Here is a 16,644-nt window from a genome sequence, read left to right as displayed (position 1 = left end):
AAATATTGCCACAAAAGTGTTTTTCTTCACATATTCATTCATTTAACAAATATTTTCTGAGCACTTGGTGTGTATCAGGCTAGGACCTTGGAAATATAGTGAGTGACAAGCAAAAGGAGTAGCATATACAATCTCTTTTTAGAATTCCTATTTTTGGTGCTACCAGATCAAACTCATGTCAACCATCTTGAGGGAAATTCTATTCATAGTTAAGGTTGTTCATTGAGGACACAAATCTGAAAGTCATTGCAATATATCAGGAAGATTAGAAGAATTCAGTGTATACACTACAAGATGAAATAGAAACTCAAACTAGAAAACAGTACATCCTTTTGGAGTAATACCCAGAATATGGCATCAAAATTACCATAATCTATCAGTTAATCTGTGTATCCAGAACTGTGTGTATTTACCTAAATATACAGATTATACCTATGTTCAGGTATCTGTATAAATATGCATAGTAGAAGATTTGGAAATTTAGATACCAGGATTGAATCTGGTTTCTGAATGGGATTATTGGTATCTTTATTCTTCATTAATATTTTATGGCTTTTTTTCTATAATGAGCATATGTCACTTTTGTAATAGTAACAGCCTGGGTAAAATGGCATAAATCTGCAGATTAATGCAGAAATTCTTTAAGTACTTGAAATTTATGAGAAAGGTAGATGAGATGAGCCTATCATTAATAGCAATTGCCCTGACAGATAATCTAACTGGTGCTTTTCAGTCATTCTCAATGTCTTCTAACATGGCCAATAATAATTTAAATTACAATGACAATCTGAGAGTTAAGTTTTCTTCAACATATGCTGCCCACTAAGTATATCAAAGCATTATTTGAAGATGATTTATAGATTTAGTAAATATTTGGAAACTAACATGTTTCTTTACATATGTTTAAAAGAAAAAAAAATTTTTTTGCTCCCAAAATGCCTCTACCTCATGTTATTTTTTTTTTGTAAAATCTACTAATTACTATATGTTAACCCATTTTACTGAAATCAATGTTTTGTTTCTTTGTAGTGAACCCCATGCACGGTTCTATGCAGCTCAGATAGTGCTAACATTCGAGTACCTCCATTCACTAGACCTCATCTACAGAGATCTAAAACCTGAAAATCTCTTAATTGACCATCAAGGTTATATCCAGGTATGACTTGAACACATTATATATAATGTATTTGAGAAATACTAGGTAAGAAGTTATATGTATTTAACCACAACTACCAATATTGGATTCTTTTTTTTTTCTTTGAGGGAGACAATTCTTCCTAACAGTTTAAATTGAGCTCACAGTTCTGTTGCTATTACAGAACCAAAAGTTCCATCAAAGATGGAACCTGGGGCTTCCCTGGTGGCGCAGTGGTTGAGAGTCTGCCTGCCGATGCAGGGGACACGGGTTCGTGCCCCGGTCCGGGAAGATCCCACATGCCGCGGAGCGGCTGGGCCCGTGAGCCATGGCCGCTGGGCCTGCGCGTCCGGAGCCTGTGCTCTGCAATGGGAGAGGCCACAACAGTGAAAGGCCCGCGTACCGCAAAAAAAAAAAAAAAAAAAGATGGAACCTGTTTCTATCTCCCTTAGTCTATAGTTAAATATAATTTTTAGTGTGACAGTTTCTATAGCTCAGGAAGGCGAGCTAGAATCTGTTGAGTCAAGCAATCTATAGTATGTACCGTAAGCATTAGACTTCCTTCTTTGGAGATTTTTTTTCTCCCTACATGTGACGTAGGGGCATGTATGGGGCATCATGTACTTTTGCCAAGATGGAAGGTCAGTAATAGAAATTAGACGTTGTAAACTGATTTCAGGCTCCTGCGTAAAGAAATAATAGCTAAATTTGTGAGTACTCACTTAGTGCCAGGCATTATTCTAAGTGTTTTTACATGTATCACCTCTTTTAATTCTGATAACACTATGAAATGTAAATACTATTGTTATCCTCATTTTAAGATTAATGAAACTAAGGAACAGCAAGGTCACACACGTAGAGTCATAATTGAACCCCGTCAGCCTGTCCCAAGAGTCCATGCTTTTTAACACTACAGTACAGCTACGAAAGGAGGCCCAGCTACCAATAATGGACTGGTGGTAGTGTTTTCTTTCCATTTGTACTATCAATAGAATGAGAGCATTCCTTTTTACTCAGTTATTAAGATTCTCCCAGTGATGCTTTTGCACTTCTGAGGATGTAATTAAGGGCAGAGGACAATGCTGGACTTAAGGAACACTCCTAGCACTGCTTCATTTTTATTAAAACTATTTTTTTTTTGGTTCATTTGTTTCTTTGTTTGTGTCAGGGAAAGGTTCTCCAGCATGGGTTGCTTTAACCTTTATTCACTAAACAGTGCCTTCTTGGATTAGTGTCAATTACATTGACTTAATTTTTTTCATGGTGTTAATTTTAACTCTGATTTTTAACTTTCAACTTAGGTACAGTAGTACATTTATTATGAAATAATAAATGTTTACAAGTTTTTTTGTCTTTTATAGGTCACAGACTTTGGGTTTGCCAAAAGAGTTAAAGGCAGAACTTGGACCTTATGTGGCACTCCAGAATATTTGGCTCCAGAAATAATTCTCAGCAAGGTATATTTATAATGTAGTTATGTAAGAAGTAGAAATATAAGGCATGCATCACTGTGGACTTTTATAAAAAAAAAGTTTATTGATCTAATTTTACATGTTTAATCTAAATATGAATTTAAATCTATTTGTTCATAATTACTAAAAAGTAATTGTTTAGAGTCTACCAGTAATCCCATTAACTGGTGATTTTAACTCTGAATCTGAGAGAATTAGTATGAATAAATCTGACCTCTAGACCCATGTTTTGAAGCCAAAAGCATAGCCTATTCATAATTATTCCCAATACAGGAGGGCGAGGAGGCCCTTGCTCTGGGTTACACCAAGAGGCAAACTAAAGACGACATGTACTAGTTGTCAATTCTTCCTTTGTTTCAACTTTACCACTTAAATGAAAAAAAAGTATGTGAATTATTTTTTAAAATTTTAGTTTAAAAATAGGAATATTATAGCAATTGAATAGTTATAGTCTTATTGAATACAGTTCTGCTTTTCTAAACAGTGCAAAATGTGGTGAGAGAAATTTTTAATCGTATCACAAAGGACGATTTAACTTTTGTTTTCCTTTCTACTGCCATCTCTTGGTGGAGAAAGCCAGAAAGGAGCGACTGATAATAACTGGGCACAGGAGCCAGGAAAGAGAAAGGGATAACACAGATGCTTTGATAATTACACATTGAACAACTACCCCCTGAATCATTGAAATTTGGCTAACCTACAGAAGTATTAGAATAAAATAATTCTTTCAGCGTTCCTCTCATTATCTTACATAATTTATATCATTTATAACTTTTACTCTTTTATAATCTAAATATCATTAACATATTTCTTCTTTAAGTACATTTAACAAATAATGATAACATAGTAGGGACCAAAACTTTAAAAACTGTATGTGTGTATATATTTATATATATATGTGGTAAAAGAAATAGCTATTCACTGTATGAAATTTGGAAAATATAGAAAAATATAAAGAAAGAATCAAAAAACCTATAATCTCACCATCCAGAGGTAGCCTTTTAAAAAAAACATTTTAATATATTTTTCTATGCATGTTATAGTGAATGTACAGTTTTGTATTCAGCTTTTTCACTTGAATGATAATAAGCATGCAAATATAATTCTAATGGCTTATTTGAAAATGTACCATATTGTATTTTGCCATTCTTCTATTGTTGAGTATTTAGGTTATTTCAGTTTTTTTGATTATAGATCACTGTGATAAACATCTTTGTACATAAAGCTTTTTCTATATTTTAAATTTTTTTTTAGGATAGATTCCTAGAAGTGGAATTACAGGGTCAGAGAGTATGAACATTTTTAAGGCTTTCAATACATGTTGCCAAAGCACTGTCCAAAAAGATTGTAGCAATTTTGCACTTCTCAGCAGTGTTTGAGAGTACCTGTTTCACCACACTTTCTCCAGCATTGGGTATTCTTGTTTTAAAAACCATTACTAATTTGATAGACAGTAAATGATATCTAATTATTTTAAGTCTTATGTCTGATTATTAGATTGTTTTAATGCTTAATAGCCATTTGGTATTTCTTTGTGTGTATGAATTATTAGTTCATGTCCTTTGCCCATTTTTCTATTATAATTTAGTTTTTCTTACTGATTTGTTTTAGTTTTCCATACCTAGGGTATTGAAAGCATCTGGAATACTTATTATGAACATTAGTACACAATCCAAAACATAGAAATCAGTTTGGTAAAAGGATCTGTTTCAACGTTACATGCTTTCATTATAGCAAAAAAACATGCTAATTACATTATTAATGAATTGAATTTAAAGAATTAAAGCAAAGTTGATGCCATTTCTATTAGCAAAACAAAGTACTATTACTATTTTACTAGTCTCTCTCATTTTAAAAACATACAGAAGCAGGAAATAAAAAGAAAAAATCTCTATATTATTATATTTTAGCCAGTAATTTGAAAATTAAATAGTTTATAAGCTAAATTTTTGAAAAAAGGTTGGACTAGGGGGAGTGGCGAAGGTAATTAAAGGCTGTATGTGATGGCAGACCAAAAGATCTGGCAAGAACTCAGCTCATTTCTCTCCATGATCAAGTTGTTTTGTTTTTTTTCATAATCTTTTGTGCCAGTTGACACTGATTATGGCTGATAACAAACTTTATATAAACATGTTAATATTTTATTCTTATTTATTTTCTTATCAATACTTCTAAATCTTAATTTTTTTTTTTTTTTTTTTTTTTACTTTTTAAATGTCTTTTTAATTCACTTTTTATATGCAGTAACATTATTCTTTTCAGTGAACAGCTCTATGAGTTCTGACAAATGCATGTAGTCATGTAACTCTCCCCACAATCAAACTATAGAACAGTTGCAATTTACTTCTTTGAAATGAACTCTATCTTGAACATCTTGCCATATTGGTTTGGAAAAAATCTGCCTCTTTCATTTCACCGTTGTATGGTGTTCCACTGTGTGGATGTACCATAACGTATTTACCAACCCCTAGCGATGGACATTTAGACAGTTTCCAGATTTTCACTTTTACAAACAGTACCGTAATAAATATACAATACGGGCACACGGATATTTGCATCCTTGTGTATTACCACAGAATTAAATTCCTAAAAGTGGAATCGCTGGGTCAAAGGAGATTGTGCATCTTGTTGAGAGATAGCACACAGCTAAATCATTCTTTTACAAGTGTGCTTCGGTGCAGAGTCCCACCAACAGTCCATGAGAAACTGTCTCCTTGTGGACAACTATGGTTGTCATCAAACATTTAAATATTTGCTAATCCAGAAGATTAAAAAAATCATAACTTATTTCAATTTAGAGAAATCTTAATTTTAATAGGCTTAACATGAAAAAAAAAAGAAACCTTAGAATTGTACATTTGGTTTGCAACACACTCTTTATACACATCATTTCCTTTCATTTGATGTAGTCCCCACAAAATCCCATGAATTAGTTATCTTTCTTGTATACCTTTTAGAGATGAGAAACAAAACACTAGATGAATAAAGTATACTTAAATATTTACATTTATTATGTTCCACATTAAACTTTTAGCTTTCATAAGATCCTGTGAAGTGGATGGGATTATCCCGAGTATATTCACCCTCTTAACCCCAACAATATAGAATATTTTGAAGTCAACTCCACTGTTTATTATGAAGTACAATATCTACTCTTTCATTTTAAAACTTTTGACCTTTCTAAGTATTCTCTAGAAAACCTGATTCATAATATTATGGAACTAGATTGGGCTTTAAGGGGTAATTTGGTCCAATTCCCTTCCTACTGTTGAGCAACAACTAAATTATCCCAATTAAACAGGGCATTTTTTATTGTCTTTAATAGTCTTAATGATTTTAGGAAGATATAATAATATTTCCTAATATCCAATTTCAGTATCTGGAAATTTGCCCCTTTGTTTAATTCAAATCTGACCTGATACATTTTGTTTATTTTTTATTTTATCCTGAATTACTGCTCAGCAACTGCTTTTTAAAAATTTTCATATGCTTGAAGATCACTTTGAAATAATTTATGACTTCATTCTCCTCTGAGTGAATTAAGTAATAATTGACATTTGGTGTTGGTTTATCTTAGGGCTACAATAAGGCAGTGGATTGGTGGGCATTAGGAGTGTTAATCTATGAAATGGCAGCTGGCTACCCCCCATTCTTTGCAGACCAACCAATTCAGATTTATGAAAAGATTGTTTCCGGAAAGGTAAGTAATACAATTTATTATTCCTTTATTATTCATTATTTCTATAAATGAATTTTAAGCTTTGTAGATTGAAACCATTTGATGTCATCAGAATATTACCCTAAATTGGGAAAAAGACAGAAATATCCGTAGTTGCTGCCCTTATATTTAGCAGCTCAAATGAGCAGCACTCATTTAAGATAGCGTAAATACTGAATCGTTGAAGTCTTTTAAGTAAAAAAGGGCAATTTTACAAACATATTAGCAAAATAATAAAGCAGTTTCCATTATTAGCATTTTTATCACTTGTAAAACACAGGATCATAGCCCTAATTCTTCCATATTCCTTCAAATAAATAAAAATTGTTAGTTATTTCATGTGGGTATCTGCTTGGAGAGAAGTTTTAGGGGCTGTTTTTATATGCCGTTGCTTTTTTAGGAGAGACTTGTTTGAATTATGTCAAACATTACAAAATTGGAAGTAGACATAGAATAGATAAGCCTTTTTAAGATGGGACTTCATAGAAATGATGTAAACAGTTTTTCATGTTAATGTGATTATAATTGCCATTGATCTTTAGCAAGTATGAAAATAACATTAATTCTTCTTGAATATGAGTAGATGTACTATAAGTCAGAGTATTTTACATTTTGTAATTACTCCATAAACCTTTCTTCTTTAGCATTTATAATCCCTAATTTTGTTTCCAAGAGTATTTTGTTTAAAGTCAATCATTCACTCTTGCCATAACTCATGCATTAGATCCTTTTTAAAAATACTGCAGTCAGTTTTAATAGAGATGAGCCTGATTCAGTAGGCTTTCAAAAATTCCCAGAAGGCCTTCTATGCATTTATGACAGAGTTCATGGGAAGGGATAGTTTCCTTATATTTCCTTATTTTTCCTTTTCCTACATGTGGTACGCTCTATTAGTTTGTTTTGTTTGTTTGTTTTTGATCATATAACATCAGTCTTGACATGACATTCCCTGAGATGTGATATAGTTGACTTTTTTGTATTTTGTGAAAGGCAGAGATAAGCCTAATCAACCTAAAGAATCTGGAAGGAGATAGAAGAAAAATCTGGTTTTTTATATCTCAGCCAGATTCATGTTCTATATTTCGTATGAAAGCTGACCCTTAGCATTCATGAACTTAAAATTTATAATGTCAGCTATTCAGAAGGTACCTTCAATGTCCATAATATAATAATTTATCTTTGTTACTAAGACCCAAATTTAAATAGCTGGATGGAACAAGACACCAATAGAATGAGTCTCTCCAGCCACCTAGGACCCACATCTCAACACAGTGTTGTTCCATATGTCATAGTGCATATGCAGTCTATAGGGATCACAAGATTTTCAGTTATATTTTACTGTATTTTATGGGAGGAAGTTTTATATTATGGCAGGTTCACAAACTAGGGGACTAACTAAAGAATGCATACTTCAACTATGTCAAAGGTAAAAAATAAATACCTCTTACAGCTAACTAAGCTAGGTTTTTGAAAGATTCACACTAAAGTAATATAGAAAAGCAGACGAAGTATTGATATTTAGGTAATTAAGTATTACTGCTGTCCCTGCTACATTTGTAGATCTCTAAGCTTCAGGTTTCTTATCTTTGTAATTGTTTTCACCCAGCAGAATATTAAAGTCAAAGTAAGAGAACTTTTGAGATGAACAAAACAAAAAATCAAGAAAAATTAATAGACAAGGCAGTGGTTTATTATTTAAGAATTTGAGAAGTGATTATGTAAAATCTCAAGAGAAAATAAGGCCAAAGGTCTTATGAAGAATGAGAGGACTAAAATACTTTTAAATAACTGAATGGGAGAAGCATATTTTACTAGTACAAAGACTAAGAATGCAGAAATTATAGTAATAGTTCCAAATAATTTAATTACAGTTAATTACAGAGTTCCTGAATCTTTACTATATTGCTTTTATTTATACTTAATTTCATAGGAGGAATCAAATTTTCTGACAAGGATGCTGTCATAACTAAATTTTATTTACTTAGAAAAATTGTTTTAGCTAAAACAAATGTATCTTCATCTGTATGAATTGGCCTCTGTTTGCCAATCATTGTACATTGTGTAATTTTTTTTTGGCTACTTATGAATATGTTTTTATTTCATATCAAACTTTAACATTTAGAATCCAATGGTAGCACACGGTTTAAATTTAAATCTGCATAAATTCTAAAATTGTAACAGTTTAAATCCTGGTCACCTTAGAAGAGAAGAGTAGCAACATAAAATTTTATCATATCACAATATCTGATTTTTTTCCTTTATTTATTAGAAATACTATAGGGTGTTTGGTGTACTATTGTTTTTAACTAAAGGTGCCAGATTATCTCTCCCCATATTGTAAAGTTTTCATTCCTTGTTCTCTTTATGCATAAAGTAGAACTCGTGAAAACAAAATAATTGTTATTAAGTGATCTCTAGGATCTGTATTATTTGAATGTAAAATCATATTCACATTTCCCAATAAAACCATCTGTTTCAGCACTCAAATCCAAACTAGAAGTTATCTCTATCCACATTACAGAGTATTATTGTCTCTCTAGTTAGTAGCTAAAAGTCAAATTGGAGACGAACTTGTTTTCAAATTTTTTAATTGTTCAAGTCATTGAAAATCCACTTTTGGTCTTACAGATCCTGTATTTGTATTTAAATTTTTTAATGGTTTTAATGATATCAAATAACATTTAAAAATATACTTTGCATTCAGAATTTTTTCTTTTTTTAAAAAGCATGGTATTTTATGCAACAATATTTTATGTTGATTATATTTTTGGAAACAATGTTATAAAGATTATAGGTATCATTGACTTATCAAAGTTAAATGAAATGTGTTTAATGAAGTGATTAATTATTAAAGTACATATATTTGAACATTAGATTTTTACGTTCTTTCTCTATTTACAATATTTTAATTCAAACTGGTATTTATAAATGTACAGAAAGATGATCAATCAGCTTGTTAGATCCTCTCCTACACATATTTTGCCTTTAAAAAAAACAGAGGAGGTGGTATTTATTTATTTATTTTTATTGGGGTATAGTTGTTTAACAATGTTGTTAGTTTCTACTGTACAGCGAAGTGCATTTCCCTGTGCTATACAGCAAGTTCTTATTATTTATCTATTTTATACATATTAGTGTGTATATGTCAATCTCAATCTCCCAATTCATCCCACCACCCATGCCCCCTACTTCCCCCGCTTGGTGTTCATACGTTTGTTCTCTACATCTGTGTCTCTTTTTCTGCCAGCAAACTGGTTCATCTGTACCATTTTTCTAGATTCCACATATATGCGTTAATATATGATATTTGCTTTTCTCTTTCAGACTTAACTTCACTCTGTATGACACTCTCTAGGTCCATCCATGTCTCTATAAATAACCCAATTTTGTTCCTTTTTATGGCTAAGTAATATTCCATGTATATATGTATCACATCTTCTTTATATATTTGTCTGTTGATGGACATTTAGCTTGGTTCCATGACCTGGCTATTGTAAATAATGCTGCAATGAATATTGGGGTGCATGTATTTTTTTGAATTGTGGTTTTCTCTGGGTATGTGCCCAGTTGTGGGATTGTTGGATCATATGGTAATTCTATTTTTAGTTTTTTCAGGAACCTCCATACTGTTCTCCATAGTGGCTGTATCAATTTACATTCCCACCAACAGTGCAAGAGGGTTCCCTTTTCTCCACACCCTCTCCGCATTTATTGTTTGTAGACTTTCTGATGATGCCCATTCTAATCGGTGTAGTTTTGATTTGCATTTCTCACTAAATAATTAGTGATGTTGAGCAGCTTTTCCTGTGCCTCTTGGCCATCTGTATGTCTTTGGAGAAGTGTCTATTTAGGTCTCCCACCCATTTTTTGATTGGGTTGTTTGTTTTTTTGATATTGATCTTCATGAACTGTTTATATATTTTGGAGATTAATCCTTTGCCCATTGATTCGTTTGCAAATATTTTCTCCCATTCTGGGGGTTGTCTTTTTGTCTTATTTATGGTTTTTTTTTGCTGTGCAAAAGCTTTTGTTTCATTAGGTCCCATTTGTTTATTTTTGTTTTTATTTCCATTACTCTAGGAGGTCAAAAAAGATCTTGCTGTGATTTATGTCAAAGAGTGTTCTTCCTATGATTTCCTCTAAGAGTTTTATAGTGTCTGGTTTTACATTGAGGTCTTTAATCCATTTTGAGTTTATTTTTGCATATGGTGTTAGGGAGTGTTCTAATTTCATTCTTTTACATGTAGCTGCCCAGTTTTCCCAGCACCACTTATTGAAGAGACTTGTCTTTTCTCCATTGTATATTCTTGCCTCCTTTGTCATAGATTAGTTGACCATAGGTGCGTGGGTTTATCTCTGGGCTTTCTATCCTGTTCCATTGATCTATATTTCTGTTTTTGTGCCAATACCATATTGTCTTGATTACTGTAGCTTTTTCTGCATCTATTGAGATGATTATATGGTTTTTATCCTTCAATCTGTTAATATGGTGTGTCACATTGATTAATTTGTGTATATTGAAGAATCCTTGCATCCCTGGGATAAATGCCACTTGATCATGGTGTATGATCCTTTTAATGTGTTGTTGGATTCTGTTTGCTAGTATTTTGTTGAAGATTTTTGCATCTATATTCATCAATGATATTGGTCTGTAATTTCCTTTTTTTGTAGTATCTTTATATGGTTTTGGTATCAGGGTGATGATGGCCTCGTAGAATGAGTTTGGGAGTGCAGTTCCTTACACTGCAATTTTTTGGAAGATTTTGAGAAGGATGGGTGTTAGCTCTTCTCGAAATGTTTGATAGAATTCACCTGTGAAGCCATCTGGTCCTGGACTTTTGTTTACTGGAAGATTTTTAATCACAGTTTCAATTTCAGTACTTGTGATTGGTCTGTTCATAATTTCTCTTTCTTCTTGGTTCAGTCTCTCAAGGTTGTGCTTTTCTAAGAATTTGTCCATTTCTTCCAGGTTGTCCATTTTATTGGCATATCGTTGCTTGTAGTAGTCTCTTAGGATGCTTTGTATTTCTGCACTGTCCGTTGTAACTTCTCCTTTTTTATTTCTAATTTTATTGATTTGCGTCCTCTCCCTCTTTTTCTTGATGAGCCTGGATAAAGGTTTATCAGTTTTGTTTATCTTCTCAAGGAACCAGCTTTTAGTTTCATTGATCTTTGCTATTGTTTTCTTCTATTTGATTTATTTCTGATCTTATTTTTATGATTTCTTTCCTTCTACTAACTTTGGGTTTTGTTTGTTCTCCTTTCTCTAGTTCCTTTAGGTGTAAAGTTAGATTGTTTATTTGAGATTTTTCTGGTTTATTGAGGTAGGATTGTATTGCTATAGCCTTCCCTCTTCGAACTGCTTTTGCTGCATCCCATAGGTTTTGTGTCATTGTGTTTTCATTGTCATTTGTCTCTAGGTATTTTTTGATTTCCTCTTTGATTTCTTCAGTGATCTCTTGGTTATTTATTTAGTAAAGTATTTTTTAGCCTCCTTGTGTTTACATTTTTTGTTTTTCCTATAATTTATTTCTAATCTCATAGCATTGTGGTTGGAAAAGATGCTTGATATGATTTCAGTTTTCATAACTTTACCAATGCTTGATTTGTGACCCAAGATGTGATCTATTCTGGAGAATGTTCCATGTGCACTTGAGAAGAAAGTGTAATCTTCTGTTTTCAGGTGGAATGTCCTATAAATATCAATTAAACCTATCTAGTCTATTGTGTCATTTAAAGCCTGTGTTTCCTTTTTTATTTTCATTTTGGATGATTTGTCCATTGGTGAAAGTCGGCTGTTAAAGTCCCCTAGTATGATTCTGTTACTGTTGATTTCCCCTTTTATGGCTGTTAGCATTTGCCTTATGTATTGAGGTGCTCCTATGTTGGGTGCATAAATATTTACAATTGTTATATCTTCTTCTTGGATTGATCCCGTGATTATTATGTTGTCTCCTTCTTTGTCTCTTGTAAGAGTCTTTATTTTAAAGTCTATTTTGTCTTATATGAGAATTGCTACTCCAGCTTTCTTTTGATTTCCATTTGCATGGAATATCTTTTTCCGTCCCCTCACTTTCAGTCTGTATGTGTCCCTAGGTCTGAAGTGGGTCTCTTGTAGACAGCATATATACAGGTCTTGTTTTTGTATCCATTCAGCCAGTCTGTCTTTTGGTTGGAGTGTGTAATCTATTCACATTTAAGGTAATTATCGATATGTATGTTCCTATTACCATTTTCTTAATTGTTTTGGGTTTGTTTTTGTAGGTCCTTTTCTTCTCTTGTGTTTCCCACTTAGAGAAGACTCTTTAGCATTTGTTGTAGAGCTGGTTTGGTGGTGAATTCTCTTAGCTATTGCTTGTCTGTAAAGCTTTTGATTTCTCTGTCGAATCTGAATGAGATTCTTGCCTGGTAGAGTATTCTTGGTTGTAGGTTGTTCCCTTTCATCACTTTAAATATATCATACCACTCGCTTCTGGCTTGCAGAATTTCTGCTGATAAATCAGCTGTTAAATGTATGGAGTTACCTTGCATGCTATTTGTCATTTTTTCCTTGTTTATTTTAATATTTTTTTTTGTCTTTAATTTTTTTCAGTTTGATTACTATGTGTCTCGGCTTGTTTCTCCTTGGGTTTATCCTGCCTGGGACTCTCTGTGCTTCCTGGACTTGGGTGGCTATTTCCTTTCCCATGTTAGGGAAGTTTTCTACTATAATCTCGTTAGGTAAGCTTTCTACTATAATCTCTTCAAATATTTTCTTGGGTCCTTTCTCTCTTTTCCGTCTGGGACCCCTATAATGTGAATGTTGGTGCATTTAATGTTGTCCCAGAGTCTCTTAGGCTGTCTTCATTTCTTTTCATTCTTTTTTCTTTATTCTGCTCTGTGGCAGTGATTTCCACCATTGTGTCTTCTAGGTCACTTATCCATTCTTCTGCCTCAGTTATTCTGCTGTTGATTCCTTCTAGTGTATTTTTCATTTCAGTTATTGTATTGTTCATCTCTGTTTGTTTGTTCTTTAATTCTTCTGGGTCTTTGTTAAACATTTCTTGCATCTTCTTGATCCTTGCCTTCATTCTTTTTCCAAGGGCCTCAATCATCTTCACTATCATTATTCTGAATTTTCTGGAAAGTTGCCTATCTCCACTTCATTTAGTTGTTTTTCTCAGGTTTTAACTTGTTCCTTCATCTGGGACATAGTCCTCTGCCTTTTCATTTTGTCTATCTTTCTGTGTTTGTGGTTTCATTCTGCAGGCTGCAGGATTGTAGTTCTTCTTGCTTTTGCTCTCTGCCCTCTGGTGGTTGAGGCTATCTAAGAGGCTTGTGCAACCTTCCTGATGGCAGGGACTGGTAGTGGGTAGAGCTGGGCATCCCTCTGGTGGGCAGAGCTCAGTAAAACTTTAATCTGCTTGTATGCTGATGCGTGGGGCTGGGTTCCCTCCCTGTTGGCTGTTCGGCCTGAGGCGACCCAGCACTGCTGCCTACAGGCTCTTTGGTGGGGCTAATGGTGGACTCCAGGAGGGCTGACTCCAATGAGTACTTCCCAGAACTTCTGCTGCCAGTGTCCTTGTCCCTGCAGTAAGCCACAGCCACTCCACCCCGCCCCCCGCAGGAGACCCTCCAACACTAGCAGGTAGGTCTGGTTTTGTCTCCTATGGGGTCACTCCTCCTTCCCCCGGGTCCTGATGCACACACTATTTTGTGTCTGCCCTCCAAGAATGGAGTCTCTGTTTCCCCCAGTCCTGTCAAAGTCCTGCAATCAAACTCCATTGGCCTTCAAGTCTGATTCTCTGAGGACTCCTCCTCCCATTGCCAGACCCCCAGGTTGGGAAGTCAGAACCTAGGGCTCAGAACCTTCACTCCAGTGTGTGGACTTCTGTGGTATAATTGTTCTCCAGTTGAGAGTCGCCAACCCAGCAGTTTTGGGATTTGATTTTATTGTGATTGCGCCCCTCCTACCATCTCATTGCAGCTCTCCTTTGTCTTGGATGTGGGGTATCTTTCTTGGTGAGTTCCAGAGTCTTTCTGTCAATGATTGTTCAGTAGTTAGTTGTGATTCCAGTGTTCTCGCAAGAGGGAGTTGGAGGTGGTATTTAAATGTCAAATTATTCACGCAATATTAAGATTCAGGTTTAGAAATGCATAGTTAACAGAAAAGTCTTATAATTCCCACATTAACTGTGCCTCATCCTAGCAATACATATGCTGAGTTTCTGTATATAGTCTTTAAATTTAATACTTCAGTGCCATATACTCTATACAAGAATCAGTTATGGTTTCCACAGCAACTCTATCTGGCTGCATTACCCTTGTTAATACAAAAGTTAACGTTATATTCAAAAATGACATTTGCAGATAAGGTGGCAGGCAAGTAACAGCTGTGTGGAAACCTTAAAGTTAGAGTTTTTTGTTTTTTGGGTTTTTTTGCGGTACGCAGACCTCTCACTGTTGCGGCCTCTCCCGTTGCAGAGCACAAGCTCCGGACGCACAGGCTCAGCAGCCATGGCTTACGGGCCCAGCCGCTCCGCGGCATGTGGGATCTTCCCGGACCGGGTTACGAACCCGCATCCACTGCATCGGCAGGCAGACTCTCAACCACTGCGCCACCAGGGAAGCCCTAAAGTTAGAGTTTTTGACTTACGTAATTAAAAAAAATTCTTAGCTCCATTTTGTATGAAGTAAATATTATTCCATTTTTAATGAGCACCAAAAATGTACAAGGAGACACTATACAAAATATAAAGTTGTAAACGTATGTATACACAAAATGATCCAAGAGTGAGTTAATTTTTTTTTTTTTTTTTTTTTTTGCGGTATGCGGGCTTCTCACTGTTGTGGCCCCTCCCGTTGCAGAGTACAGGCTCCGGACGTGCAGGCCCAGCGGCCACGGCTCACGGGCCCAGCCGCTCTGCGGCATGTGTGATCCTCCCGGACCAGGGCACGAACCCATGTCCCCTGCATCGGCAGGCGGACTCTCAACCACTGCGCCACCAGGGAAGCCCCCAAGAGTTAGTTAACTTTTTCCTAAAGAGCAATCCACATTCACATGAAGTGTAGTTGATTAGCAGCCAGATGGCTATTCCCTTCTATGTCCAAGGTCCCCAAGACCATTCCCAGGTTAGGTGATTCACTAGGACGACTCACAAAATTCAGCATATAGTAATACTCAAGGAATGAATACCTTTCATTGTAACAAGTACCTTACAAAAAAGTTTATAAACTAAAATCAGCAAAGGCAAAAGTCACATGGGGTAATGTCCAGAGGAAGCCAGCACAAGCTTTCAAGAGCCCTCTCCCAAAGGAGTCAAAAAGGATGCTTCATTCCTCCAGCAACAAATTTGGCAACATGGATGAAATGTTATCTATCAGGGAAGCACAGTAAAGACTCAGTGCCCAAGGGTTTTATTGGGATTACATATACACCCTCTACCTAACACATAGCAAAATCCCAGACTCCCAGAACAAAAACAGATGTTCAGCATAAACCATATTATTTGTACCAACAGTCTAGGTACAGTGAGCCACTCATGTCATTTAAGGAAGTTTCTTTTCAATGTCTGGCACTTTGAATCACCATTCCAATTCCCAGATACCTGCCATTTGCCAAACTCGCAGGCAGGCCTTCCTAAAGGGTACCAGTCTCAGGCCTGCTATATTTTCTCTTTTTTGTGTATTCCTAAGTAATATACACATATACAGATATACCACTACACTTTTTCTAAGGCACCATTGTTAATGCTTTTGGAGAAATTAAAATGCCATTTTCAATTTGGCATGGCTACAGTTAAAGAGACTTAACAGTATGCAGGAGTTATTTTCATGAAGTACAAAAGCAGTTATACCATTTACATAAAATACAGGACCGTGTTTTAACACCTTGCTGTGGACATTTAAAATTCTTCTTAATACCTGCTTTGAGACAGTCTTTACCTTAGGGGTCCTATGGGCAAATGATTCCAACTTGTTTTGCAGGGGATGGAATGAGGATGGGGTGGGTAATAACCTTTTGCAACCATCTGAATTCATTATGTCTGTGCACTGTTTCTGCATAGGTAAGAACAGATCAGAGAGCCCACAATCATGGTACTAATATTTATAAGTATTTTGTTAATGTCCTAGATGTTTCTTTTTATATATAGGATCCAGGTTGATTAAACTTTCCCTGGGTCCTATGAGGCAGTGTGGAACTTAGCACCATATCTATTAGGAACCCTAATGTATGAAAAGTTGTTATGTGTTTTGAAAAATTAACTAATGTATATGCTCAGTTTTTCTAGATAATTTTTTTACTGGGATGGTAGATTTCTTGAACTGTACTAATTTAG

General features: G+C 34.8%; 1 protein-coding gene across 8 annotated transcripts in view; it reads left to right on the top strand.

Moving 5' to 3' along the window:
- Positions 1 to 16,644, top strand: part of PRKACB (protein kinase cAMP-activated catalytic subunit beta) — a 142,840-nt gene that overhangs the window by 111,335 nt on the left and 14,861 nt on the right. For all 8 annotated transcript variants that reach the window (XM_060303499.1, XM_030866053.2, XM_070044851.1 and 5 more), the window contains 3 exons: positions 1,030 to 1,156; positions 2,497 to 2,592; positions 6,185 to 6,307. In XM_060303499.1, the coding sequence (XP_060159482.1) occupies positions 1,030 to 1,156; positions 2,497 to 2,592; positions 6,185 to 6,307 (346 nt within the window). The remainder of the gene's footprint in view (positions 1 to 1,029; positions 1,157 to 2,496; positions 2,593 to 6,184; positions 6,308 to 16,644) is intronic.

The sequence above is a fragment of the Globicephala melas genome, chromosome 1 (genome assembly GCF_963455315.2).
Source record: "Globicephala melas chromosome 1, mGloMel1.2, whole genome shotgun sequence".
NCBI lineage: Eukaryota > Metazoa > Chordata > Mammalia > Artiodactyla > Delphinidae > Globicephala > Globicephala melas.
Note: the sequence above shows the minus strand (reverse complement) of the source record. Positions and strands in the feature narration are given on the sequence as shown.